Source organism: Athene cunicularia, assembly GCF_003259725.1.
Source record: "Athene cunicularia isolate RWA chromosome 27 unlocalized genomic scaffold, athCun1 chr27_part1, whole genome shotgun sequence".
Taxonomy (NCBI): domain Eukaryota; kingdom Metazoa; phylum Chordata; class Aves; order Strigiformes; family Strigidae; genus Athene; species Athene cunicularia.
In genome coordinates this window covers 849,994-863,331 of record NW_020799138.1, presented here as the reverse complement: position 1 = coordinate 863,331, position 13,338 = coordinate 849,994, and the positions used below count along the sequence as shown (strand labels likewise).

At 47.3% G+C, this 13,338-nt stretch overlaps 1 protein-coding gene across 1 annotated transcript in view; it reads right to left on the bottom strand.

The window, feature by feature from the left end:
• The window catches only part of LOC113489060 (keratin, type I cytoskeletal 10-like), a 10,227-nt gene extending 2,527 nt beyond the window's left edge, over positions 1-7,700 (bottom strand). Inside the window, exons 1-2 of the mRNA XM_026864570.1 lie at positions 7,333-7,700; positions 7,061-7,266 (exon numbers count right to left, since the gene is read on the bottom strand). Coding sequence (XP_026720371.1) covers positions 7,061-7,266; positions 7,333-7,669 — 543 coding nt within the window. The 5' untranslated portion in view covers positions 7,670-7,700. The remainder of the gene's footprint in view (positions 1-7,060; positions 7,267-7,332) is intronic.
• Between the last annotated feature and the right edge of the window lie 5,638 nt (positions 7,701-13,338).

The window sequence follows — 13,338 nt, the reverse complement described above, 5'->3', positions numbered from 1 at the left end:
GATTTAACTTCAGACTCTTCAGGGTGCTGCCTGCTTCCCAAAGACCTCGCACTCCTGAATGGGAGCTCAGACATGGGGAGAGACCTCCGGCAGCTCTGGTGTTCCCTCGAGTTCGCTGGATGTGGAAGGGTATTTCTGATCATTCTAAGACTTTGTGCTTCTGGAAGATTAGAAGGAAGAGAACAACCGTTCTGTGCTGATTTACATACACTAACTGTAGTTCAAGGTTCCAGAATCCCGTCTCAGGAAAGATGTCTTCTTAAGCTGTTTTGGCTACGTTAAGTACGTCTGCGATGTGAATGAATTCTGGCAGCCTTTGGAGATGAAAGTCAGGTTTGCATCACTTTCTATACTGTTAAAACCCGAAATGAGCCTTTTTTTTTTTTCTTTGGAGGAGGCTTTTGTTCATACAAATTCCTGATGCTGGACTGAAAAACTCAGCTTGGAAACCCAGTTCTTCACCACGAATAGAAAGTATCTCTGTGGATACTCACTGCAAACTGCAGTTATAATATTGTGAAGGCAGAGCCAAGCCACATGATTACTGACAGAAGACCTAACCTAAATAATACTCTTGTAAGTTGTTTAGGGTGAGACAACCCTTCTTTTCATTACCCTAACAACATACCCTCCGTCAGCAAATACTAGAGACCAGGTTTGATAGGGGGAGGAGGGAACAACAGGCACTTCTAACTGGAGGAAGCCTGGCCAATTCTGTGCGTCTGATGCACACACTTATAGACTGAAAAGGGGTTTCACTTCGTCTTTGGAAAGACAAATATATAGAAAATAGCTGTTCTAATTTAGTATTGCCCGCTCATCTCCAATTTTATTACATATTTTATTTTATTTTCTTTATTCAAGCAACGTGACCTGTATGTCTGGAAATGAATTTTGCGTCTGTGCTCTCGATCCACACCCGTGCGCGTTGTGCTGTTTCACCCTCACCCCATTGTGCCAGCCCCTCTTCCACCCCCCACCAATTTTTTGGACCTTTTTTCCCCACTAGAGCCAGCCCTGAGCACACAGCCCCGCCTCAGCAGCTCAGCCCGGAGTTCCCTGCAGGTGAAATCCCCCCTTCGCCGTGCGGCCTCCAGCTGACTCTGGCCCCTCGTTTGCCACACGAGGCTTCGCCGGCCTGGGCGCGTTTTGGTGAGACTTGGCTACGGCAGGGACATCCTGTCCTGCCGGGGCTCCGACGGAGCCTCCTGCAGACAGCTCTGCCTGCGGGGACCTGCAGAGACGGGCGCGCTGGGCCAAGTTCTTTTTGTCAGTAAGTCTCTGGAAATGGGTCTAATCCGCGGGGGTGGGCTGCGCTGAAACACGTTACTGTTTGTGTTCATAAACAGAGTTGTACCACTTGCTGGAGAAAGCTATACTGTAATTTCACTGACATAATGACTGTAAAAAAAAAACCATCTAAAAAAGCAGGACAGAAGCAAATGCAAGTGCCAAAAGACAGCTAATAGCCGGAGGGCTTTCTGATTATTTGCTTGTTGCTCCAAGCTGTCACAGCAGCCAAGCAACCCAATTTTTTGCGAACTCCAGTCAGGAAGGTTTTTAAGTAACAGTTGGATGTGGCTGAGAGGTTTATGTTCATTTTCCTTGCAGTACAGAACTTCCTAGATCCAAAAATAAACATCCCAGGTACTTTCCCATGGACTCGATTTGTCCGAGATCCCCAGTTTGTGCGTTTCCAGGTCAAACCAATGAGTGTCAGTCAAGTTTCTGCCAATCACGGATTGAAACATTCCTTTAATTTTACAGTCGTGGTTCTGTAACCATTTGCGGTTCTTTGTGCCCGGCCTGGGTGGGTGCTTATTTAATGCCAACTTCATTGGCATTCCCGTAGTGCTGAGATTCTGCAGCGTGTTCTGGGCTGGTTATGATCTGCCCTGAAATTGTGCTTTAGCTCTAGAGTTCGTTATCGACTGCTGTAGCGTATCATCAGCTTTTCTACCCGGGGGCGTGTGTGGGCACGGCTTTGTGTTTTGGGTGTTTACACCTACAGAGTGAAAGAAAAACCTCCACACAGGGTTCTGGTTGCATCAGGCAGAAATGAAGTTTTATTAGCCACGTTTTGATACAGAACATCCCAAGTCACCCACAGGTCGAATCTGTAAAGCAAGGAGCTGAAGCGCCCAGCGATCGAAGCCACAAAGCGTGCGGGCAGCGGTGCGTAGCGTGCGTGTGGCAGGCGGCCCGCCCGAGCAGCTCTGAGGGGCCTTTCTGCACGGACGTGGAGAGCATCCGCCTTCCCTCAGGAGCATGGGGAATGTGAGGATTGGGACCAATTCCTGTTTGAAGCGTCTTGCACTGTAGGATCCTCGATGCGTTTTCCTCAGTCAAAAGATTTCCTGCCGTACCCTGTTTAGAAATAAAGCCGGCGTTAGTTCCTTCAGCGCCGGTGCTGAATCTCCGAGGCACCACTAGCGACCAGGCGGGAAAGCAGCTTGATTATGCGATAGGTGACCATGAGCATTCCGCCGGCGTGGCACAACGGCAGCGATATTTGTGAGGGTCTGCAGAGAATGAGAGGGATGAAGAAGAACAGCTGGGTTTCAACCGCGTGAGCAGCTGTGAGGACCCGCAAATTCCATAAACACTGAGTGTGGGTGTCTTAAGCAGAGCTGATCCTCTGCACACGAGTTGGGAAGAATTATTGATAAATCTAACAGTTCCCAGAGATTTCAGTTTCTCCTCTGGGAGTGTGTTGAGGCAGAGTATAAAGGAGTAAGGATGGGCTGAGAGAACAGTGTGCCCGTACAACAGTTCTCACCTTGGCTTTCACCCCCGCTCCTGCAGGACTGAGACTGGGAAGATGAAGAGTAGGAGTGGGAACTGCTGACGCCTCCTGAGATCCTTCCTCCTCCTCCTCCTCCTCCTCCTCCTCCTCCGACAATACTACCGCTGCTTCCCCCTCCAATTCCTCCGCTCCCTCCTCCCATTCCTCCTCCCATTCCTCCTCCACCACTGCCTCCTCCTATTCCTCCTCCCATTCCGCTGCCAGAGGAAATGCCTCCACCTCCATAGCCACCACTCATGCTGCTACCTCCTCCTCCTCCTCCTCTTCCTCCCCCAGAAGAATAGCCACCACCTCCTATTCTACCACCTCCCATGCCTCCTCCCATGCCTCCTCCCATGCCTCCTCCCATGCCTCCTGCTGGGATTCTGTAAAGAGAAAGAAAGGAGAAAAAAAGTTAATCGCATGCATTTTTGATGTCAGAAGGAAATTATCTACAGATACTGCAGGGAAGCTTGCGCTTCTCATGTCTGTCTTTTTAGAACCTAGCACAGATCAGCAAGACAACCGGTGTGTGCCAAAAATCAACCTCTCTCAATTTCAGCCTGAATGCGCAAAAAGGTTTTGCTTTACCCACATTCTGCTCAGATATTTCTTGCAAGATTTAGCACTGCTGCTTTGTCGGCGTGTGGCGTCGCTGCGCCCCGAATTGGAAAGGCAGAAAATGAAGCTTTATCTCTTCTTCCCAGCACCACTTACAAGCAGAAGCAGGCTCACCGCGTAACAGAAACCCAAGTAGCTTGAGCCGTCAGAGAACTGCACGCTGAGACTTTATGAAGGGTTGGAAACTATTTTCTGCTTGCAGGCTTTTCCAAGGTGACCTCTGTCTGTTCAGCTCCTGACCTTTTCTGGAGCCAGGGCAGAGGGAAGTCTCTGTACAGGGGTTTCCCTCTCCAGCCCCAAATCGGTAGCTCAGAATTCCTGCATTAATTTTTCTTCACATGATTCATATTCTCAACGGGTTTGCCAAGAAATGTGTAGTGCCTCAAACCGAGGAGGCGCCTGCTCAAGGGAGCCGAATTAGCCTCATTTCTGTGCAAAATCTCTTGTGCAAATCTAGACTGTTGATTCCCTGTCTTTGCGACTAAGCTGGCAAGCCGGGCTTTACACGGGGCTGTGTTCCTTTGTCAGGTTACGTACACAAGGTCTTGCTGCCCTTCCTCAAGCAGGGCCCGGTACTGCGCAATCTCCTGCTCCAGGCGGGTCTTGATGCCCAGGAGCATCTTGTACTCCTGGTTCTGACTCTCCATCTCACAGCGGATGCTGGCCAGCTCCTCCTCCAAGGGGCCGATCATGCTCTGGATCTGCTGCAGCTGCATGTTGTAGCGACGTTCCGTGTCTTCCAGGTTGGATTGCAAAGAGTCTACCTGCAAATGGAAAACAAAATATACTGCTTAGGGGAATGTGGCGAGCGTAACTCATTTTTTGTGCAGAAACTTGAGATCTTCACAAGCCGGAAAAAAGTTTATCTTTGAAGATAAGCAGTGCAGTATCCCATTCTCTAGAGATGGAGCGCTTTTGAGGCGGAACCCCGTATTGATTCCAGGGACACATAGAGCCTGTCCGAGGTGAAGCAGGAGCAGTTGCCTTTCCCTACCATGCTGATTTGCGACTGCAGCTCGATTTCCAGGCTTTGGTATTCACGTCTCAGCTCAGAGATCTGTTGGTTGCTTGATTGTATCTCCTGGCCACTTGAGTGGACTTGTTGATTAACTTCTTCCATCTGAAAAATTCACATACAAAATGGAGACATTTTTGATAATAAGGAAACATTGTGGGGTTATTGTGAAAGCAATGAATAGGAATGAAGAAGGATGTAATGTAGATTGTGTAGATGTCCCACATGCCACTGCTAACTCACTCTGTGTAATCCCCCTCGCTACAGGAACACAGAGATCCTTTGTGCTTCACCACGTAACCTTAATCCTCCAGCACTGACCTGTTACGGTGAACTGCTTAAAGTCACTTAAAGTTAATGTCCCTTAAATAATACGTGGTAAATTGCCTTTCCTCTGCTGTAAACTGGTAAGTCCCTGATGTAAACAGGTCCGGTTGTTTCTGAAAGATTTAGTAACTGAACCCCCCCCATGCTTTACCTTGGTTTCATACCAGCTTTCCACCTCTCTCCGGTTGTTCTCAATAAGCCGTTCGTATTCACAACGCATCTCATTTAATTTTTCCATCAAATTAATGCCAGGAGTAGCATTGACCTCCACATTGACATCACCACTGGATTGTGTTTGCAGAAAAAAAAAAAAAAAAACAACAAACCCCACCAGGTTCTTAAAGGGTGAAGGTGAGGAGAAATGTCATAGTTTCAAATAAAGGAAAACAAAGGGACACGAATCCTCAGACAGCTCTATCGCTCCTGCAAAGGGAACCTCACCTGCCCTTGTCATCAGAGGGAGCAGTTCTGCCCGTCCTTGGGCAGACTTTACAGCGAGCAGCAGCACCGCGTACACCTTGACCCTGGCATTTTCTCCTCAGGGTCATACGGAATTCTATGCAGCGTGCTCTTTGTGAACATCCTTGAATGTGTTTTTGTTCCCAGTGGGAAATATCATTGCAGATAGTATAAATCTTTTCTCTTGACTCCTCCATACATTCTAGCCAATTTTCTTTCCATGACTCCAGCCACAAAATTGCACTTTGTACTGAGAGCCATTCGTCTCCCTGGTCTCATTTTGCCACACGTTGACCTGGGTGTCTTATTATATCGGTTGTGGGCAGCTATGGGTGCTGCCTACTCCTGAAAACCAAAGCCAGATCATGTCGAGTTGGATGATCAAAGCCAGCGACCCCAAGCTGGTGGCTGCTAGTGGAAGAAATCCGCAGGAAATTCTCTGAGCGTTGAGCTCTCATTAGTTATTATCTTAAAGTGTGGAGAAACTTACCTCTTCGTGGTTCTTCCTGAGATAGATCAGTTCCTCTTTTAGGGATTCAAACTGTGTCTCCAAGTCAGATCTGGCCAGAGTCAGTTGATCCAAGAGTGGACGTAATCCATTAATATCACTTGCCACGCTCTGGTGCAGAGTATATTCAGTTTCATACCTAAACAACAGACAAGAAAAATGGTAAAAGTGCTGCCAAACCTCGTTGTTACCTTGGTTGTGAACAGTTCCCACCAGTACGTCTTTCATCTTTGATCCCACTGCTCAGTTCTTAAAAGAAAGGACCTAATTTAATTCTCTTTCCATCTCCGGTAGGTTTGTTTGATTTCAGTACAATTTCTCTCTCTGAGATTTATATGATGAAGATTATGCTGATAAATCTACATGCAGGGATGGAGAAACTTCAAATGTAGTCCTTCAAACGGCACGCTTCAGCAACTTGTCTGGAGGAAAATAATGAAAAACTAAAAAAAAATTAATTCTCAGAATGCTTTTCCCAACAATTCTGTCTTCTGTCATTAGAGCCAAGAGGCTACAGCACCTACAGGGATTGTGTGTGTGTGTGTGTGAAATGAGGCAGGAAGGGAAAGACTCACTTCAGTCTGAAGTCATCCACAGTCATTCTGGTGTTGTCAATGTCGAGAAGGATCTTGTTAAGGTCCACGTTTGCACCAACAATCTGAGAGGGAGAGGGCAGATGTTATTCAGTGATCATCTCTTCAGCCTGACAAACAGACAGAGGGAAGAAATACCTGTGCAGAAACGCATTTCAGAGGCTCCTTATGGTAACGTCGAGCCTGACTAGTGCTGCAGGACCATACCGAGAGAGAAGAATTTATTTCTTCCAGTTAAAAGATCTTTTAAGTGCCTTTGCTGTCAGTTTTGATCCATTAAAAAAATACATTGTTGGAAAGAATAACTAAATCAGCTCACATGCAAAAAATAGTGGGTAGACGTCACTACTGTTGCGTTTGGCACCAACTGTATTCATGTAGGAGATGCGGGACTATTGACTGGCTGAGGGCTGGAGTCAGACTAAACGCACATCGTCTCGTCCTCTATATTCACAGGAAGATACAGTTGATGTGGCCCCTGGTAGCCCAACATAAGCAGGCAGTGATTTTATCCCCCCTTGGAGAGCGCGAGGGACAAAGAGGCAAGAGCACGGCGCTGAAGGGCAGGGCCGCAATGGTGCACCCGTGGTGGTGGGCCCCTGCACCAAACCACACTGCCCGCGGCAGAGAAAAGGCACCACAGCAGGCTGCTCCCTGGCTAGGACAGAGCGGGGAAGATGTTGCCCCAAGGAGCGGGAGGCAAGCGCCGTTCTAATGAGGGTCTGCCCAAAGTTAGCCAAAATACACCATACCTGGTTCTGCAGTTCCTCAATCGTTCTGTAATACTGGCTGTAGTCCCGGGTAGAAGTGGGACCTTGATTTTTATACCACTCCCTGATCAGGTGCTCAAGCTGAGTATTTTCGTCCTCCAAGCGTCGCACTTTATCCAGGTAGGAGGCCAGGCGGTCGTTGAGGTTCTGCATGGTCAGCTTCTCATTTGTGGAGAGCAGCCCGGAGTCTTCTCCAAACCCCATTCCACCAAAACCACCTCCACCGTAGCCACCTCCACCGTAGCCACCGCCACCGCCACCAAAGCCACCGCTCCCCCCGAAGCCGCTAAATCCACCTCCGCTGTATCCACCGCCGCCAAAACTGCCTCCCCCGAGGCCAGCTCCATACCCACCCCCCATTCCCCCAAAGCCACCCCCACCTGAGCCGTAGCCTCCTCCCATGCTCCCACAGCTCATTCCTCCTGCGTAGCTGCCACCGCTCATTCTCCCACCGTAGCTACTGCGGCTAATCCTTCCGCAGCTGCCGCTGCTAAAGCCCCCTCCGTAGCTGCTCCTGGAAGCTCCTCCACCAAAGCTTCTCCCGGAAAAGCCTCCGCTTCCTCCGGAAGAGGTGTATCTTCTAGAGGACATCGAGGAGTATCCACCAGACTTACGCACTCCACAGCTGCCACCCCCTCCACCCCCTCCGCCACCGCCGCCGCTGCCACCACCTCCACTGCTAATTCTGGTGGTACTGGAGGAAGACTTAGTGCCACAGCTCATGGTGACAGCAGGGCAGCGTCTAACCACGATCCCAGGTTTAGGTGTGCAGCCTGGTAAGATTCAGGACTGCAAATTTTCGTCCCCAGCTCTCTCTATTTATACTTTCGACAGTGGGTGTCACCATCAGGGTGTTTCCTTCTCCGGGGGCATTTACCAACCTTGTTGTTTGTGCCAAGAATAATTTGCTGAACAATATTTTTGTGCTGATATCTCAGGCAATCTAGCCCATTGCCGGGTTTGTGGTGTTTGTTTAAGACCGAACATTTCGTGTCTTTTGGGTGGCATTCTTTTCGTTTAGCTTGTTCTGGAGCAGGTAACCTTTTGCCTCGTGCAGCCTGGATCTGCTTTACGATGGAAAAACCACTTTCTCCAGGATCCCGACGAAGCTCACGCTGAGAGAACGTGCACCCGAGGGAGCTCTACAGAGAGAATTTTTGTTCTCGGTTCTTCCCTAAAAGAAAGAAGATTAGGCCCAAATCTCTCTTGTTAGACTGTGCATTTATTTGTTCAGTTATTAATCTCCTTCCTTTGCTAAGGTTTTTGTTCTCTTTTGTTCTCTCAAAGACTGTTGTTCTCTTTTGCTCCTTCATATTTTGTGCATTTAAGATCATCTACACTGCTTATATTATTCTTCTCACTATACCTGATAGGGCAAGAGTTTTATTAACAGCACCGTGTAACTCGTCTGTTTGGACTGTCCAACCTGTGGATCCCTGTCATCACGTAGAGAACGTGTTTATTTACATGAGAAGCCTGCTTCAAATTTCTTATCTGAAAATGAAAACCCTTCCTTGGTGAGGAACAGCACACTGGAGAGCTAAGTCCTAGAAATCAAAGAGAAAAAAATTATATCTAAATTGATCTAAGTCGATCTAAAAGAGGAAGATTAAGAATACTTTAATTGTGTTATGAAGTCAATTGTAGCACAATTATAAGCTGTATTAATGCAGACAAAGACCTATAAACTGCTGTGTGGGAAGACCGTTCATGGTTTAATATAAAACTGCTCATTCTCTCTGCTGGTACCGTGTCATACATTACAGGTGATAGAGTCATTATATATACTGCTCTTAATGCAGAGATCCTTGAGATGCTAAATTATATCCTGAGAGGGAAAGCTGAAAAGACTTTTACACCAATCCGCCGAAACCAGCCTGAGCGCACGGAAGAAACTCCACGATATTTCAGTCTTGCCCTGATCCCCAGGAGTTTACCCAGGATGGACTTGTAAATGGTTTCCCCCCGCCCCAGTCGTTGGTTTTGATGCTAAAGCAGAGTATCTATAGACAGAATTGAACGTTTCTGAAAAATCTGTGAGAAGGGTCGGGGTCAGGGCGAACTGATGCTGGGTCCAGACTGTCACCTGCACAACACGCTCCTGTTCCCGTGTTTCATCTGTGCCCCGGGTGAAAGCTGAATATTCTGGTTCCAGTGCAGAATCTCATTTCCTCGGCATCCACCCAGCTCTGTTCTTACTCTGAAAGCTTTTTATGAGAAATTCACCTCTGATTTTTTAGTACAGTAGAGACCCAGCCAGTCCCTACGGCTTGGCTGCGAACAGCAGCACAACCATCAGCGTTTGTGGCCCTGCTGAGCTGGAGCCCGGGCTCTTACAGGTTGCTTGGAAGAAAGCGCTGGTTTTTCCCGTGACAGTTTTGTCCCGTGCTACTGAAATGCCTTCATCACCTTTCTTCCTCCTGGTTACCCATCCTCTAATGACCGTATTTATGACACGTCACGGTCTTGCCCCAAACCTGGGGTGCAGGGGCCGCGAGGCTGCTCCCCAGTTGCTGTCCTTGATGCCGCCCCTCAGCATCTCCCGCGGACGTTTGCAGGCGGCGGGGCAGCGCAGCCCTCGCTTCCCAAGGGCCACCTCGGTTTGGGACCGGATTGTGCGTCGCTGCTGGGTTTTACCCTCTGCTATCGGTGTCCGTGTGCGTGATTCTCTTACAAACTGTATTTCTGCCCCTTAACTTCTGGACCTTTTTTTTTTTTTTTTAATGTTAAATTAAGGATTATTTAACATTTTCTGACTGAATCCATTGGCCTGTCCTTTTGCAGTTTGCTTTTGCCAACATTGCTTTATTGCTGCTTATGCAATCTCTTTCAAAAGCTCCCTGATTTTATCTTGCTATTTGATATACTCAATGGCTTAAAGGTGATGAAAGATTTAAAGTAGCTTGATGATGTGATAATTTCTCTTTGATTCACAGCTGGAGGATGGTAGTGTCACCTCAGCAGCATAAACACCGTTTCTGGGCTTCTGCGTGTTCTGTTACTGGTGCTGACAGATGCAGCTTGCTGTATCCAAAATGGTTTTTCTTTTTAGCGTTGTTTTGCCTTTGTGTCTGGGTAATGCCGTTTTGGTCAGTGGGGGCCCTTTTTCACAAATTCCACTTCGGTAAGTAAAATGGATTATCATGTTCACATTTCCATCGGTGATTCCAGTGATATTCCCTGTAGATGCTTTTCACAGACAAGCTGGAACAATCTATGGGTTCGTTAGCGGGAGCGAGCAAAAAATTCTCTGGAATTATTAAAACAAGAGTAAAAACGTTTGCCGAAAGAGTCTTAATCTGAGAACCGGCGTTGTTTCCTATTTCATTTATTGGCTGTCTTTTTCTATACGCACTTGTTCTATATGCACTTGTTCACAGCAGCAACTTTTCCATACTGGAAGGTTCTTCTGACAAGGGCATATCTTATTGTACGCCTGGAAAAAAAATATTTATTTTTTTTTAAAAAAAGCAATGAAAGAAGAGTCAAGCCATTGAGGGTGGAGAACTTTAGATTACCCCAGCATTTCAGTTTAGTTCTGTATTATTACCAGTGTCTATATATAAAGGAAGGACGCAAAAGATTTTTTGCCCTTAGATCTTCGGTAGATTTTAAGTCACATCCTCGTAAAATGTTCCTTTTTATCTTTAGTGTTGCTATTATTTCGTTTTTGTTGCTAGCTCCATCTTAGTGCTTTTTATAGAAATCCTGCTGGCTGTTAGGGTATGCCGCATTCTTAACAGCTGAAAATTTTCCTTGCGATAGTTTGTTTCACAGTCACTAAGTTCTCAAAAATGTAGTTTGTCTGGACTGTAATACTAACGGACCTGAAAAATACAGGTGAACTGTGAGTATTTCATCCTCTCGTAGAGGCGCACCATTGAATTTCCTCCTGGCATATTTTAATTTATTATTAAATATTTAATTTATTGATTATTAAATATTTAACTGCGCAAATATTTACGAACCAGAGAAGATCCATCCTGTGGACAGGATGAATTTTTCCTCTCTGAGCTCATTTAAAGAGCCTTCAGAAATTTTCGTTCTCTGATGCTTTCCACCAGTGTGTTTATAACTTACGGCACTGCCTAAAGGAACTGGCAATTTTAGGGCTTTTTCCTCATCTCTTTCCTATCTATGATGCACAGGTTAATCGTTACTGGTTTTGTGTTGGTCCAGCATCCAGCACGCCGCGTACCATTGCTGGTTCCGAACCAGACCCGAGGAGCGCAGCGACCAGCGTTACTCAGCCCAGAGGATCTGGAGGTTTTGGCACTGACTCCTGCTCCTTGCTAAGCTCAGCACATGCCACATTTCAAGGACCGCTGACATTCTTTCACTCTCTCTCTGTTATTGTTTTCCTTTTAATCAGGCCTCCGTGATATATATCAAAGAAGTGACTGCCTAGCATCAGAATGAAGACAAACTCCGGGAGCAGCCCACGCTGCTGTGTATTTTAACAGAACCAGGAGCCTGATACAACAGGCTGGAGCTGCTGCAGTCAGAGCAGACCTGGAGAAAATGTTCTCACTTGTGTGTGCACTGAAAACCAAACCCATTCCCCTTTAGTTCAGTGTCATTCTGATACCGTGCCCGAGGCAAGCGCTGGAGCCGAGTCTCTTGAGCTCTTTAATAATCTCTTCCCATCACTCTTAACAGAGATTTTTGTGAGAGGATCTGTTTTCACCTGGGAGTCTGTGCTCACTCTTCATTCCTACTTCATCTCATAAGGTCCTAGTGAAATCACAGTATTTCCAAAGAATTTTTAGACTAGACCCACCAAAGAAAAAGAGGACTAGAAGTTTCAAACCTCTGGCACGCTCCTAGCACACACTTTTGTGCAGGATAACTTGGCTCTTCCGTGCAGTAGGTTGACAGGAGGGATGCCTGTTGCTCAGATCCGGAAAATGTCCACACCACTTTTGTCATTTGGCTGTGACAGGCAGGGGTCAAGGCTTTCGTGCAGTTTACAGGCTGCTAATTGCTGCCTGCCAGCTGCCACTGCTCATTTCTGTCTTTTTGAGACAGAATCAGAGTTGTCCCTCTGTGATTACCCGTCTCCTACAGGGTGATGTCAATTTTAGTGGAATAATTTTTGTTGTCGGTACCAAACTGGAACAGTGTTTTTCACATTGCCCGCAGCAGCAGCTGGAGGGCACGATAAAAGCAAATGAATCCCAGCCTGCGAAGGCATCAGTCCCCGTATTGTACTTTCCGTTGCTCCAGCGGACGGATGAAGGAGAGGCATCCGCTCTTGGAGCGCTTCACGGGGAGGAAGGTCGTGCTGGCCTGCAGGAGGCTGCTGGGCTGAGCTCTGCCGAGGGTCTACACACGCTCCAGGGCAACCTGCCTGCCAGGGGCAAGTGGGAAGGAGCTGGTACTTGCTCCCCTTAGCCTCAGCCTCGTCTGCACAAGGTCGAAAAGGAAGATGTAGCAAATGTGGTGACTCAAGGTGGTTAAATACTCACTGAGCTTGGAATTGGAGCTGTGGACTTCAGCCAGTCTGAGGGTAACTAAGTCCCGTTTATGCCCACTGCCTCGGGGGATCTGGCCCCTGCTTGATTGTCCACATCGAGAATTATTATCACAAAACCCCAAATGACTGCCTAAGCAAGCTCCTCATAGGAGTGAAGAAAGCGCACAAGGCCGTGCCTGTGGAGGAGGGCGGGCTCTCGGCAGATTTCCCACTTTCCCCCCGTCCCGCAGCAGGGCACGCCTGGCTGTGCTCGTTCTGAAGCCCATGAATGTCGCCTGCGTAGCATCTGACAATTAATGGGGCTGACAATTAATGCTGAACAAAAGAGACATCAGCAAAATATATGCATAGGCAATTTTTGAAATGACATCCGTGCCTTCGCATGGACGGATGGATTGCCCTGGGAGTACAAACACAGGAGTGTGTGCGCACATTTCTTTTTGCCTAAGGTTGTCCTGAAGGTCTTGTTCTAACACGTACCACGGTTCTCTTCTCAGAGCACTAATAGGAACACCAGATAAGTATCCAAATTGCAACATTGTGTACTCATAAAATTAAAGCTTATTATGCTGATTAACGCCTAACAAAATGCATGCAAATGAAACGTGTGAGCCTCTCCTCACTACCCTTAATATCGCCGGAGTCCCACTTCAAGCGTGCCCCAAGCTTGGACACCTGACACGACAATATCCGTATTTCTTACTCCTGCTCGGCAATAGGTTTGGTTTTCTACCTCCGTTCCTCCACATAAAGTTTTTTTGCGTCGCTGTTATTAATTCAACCC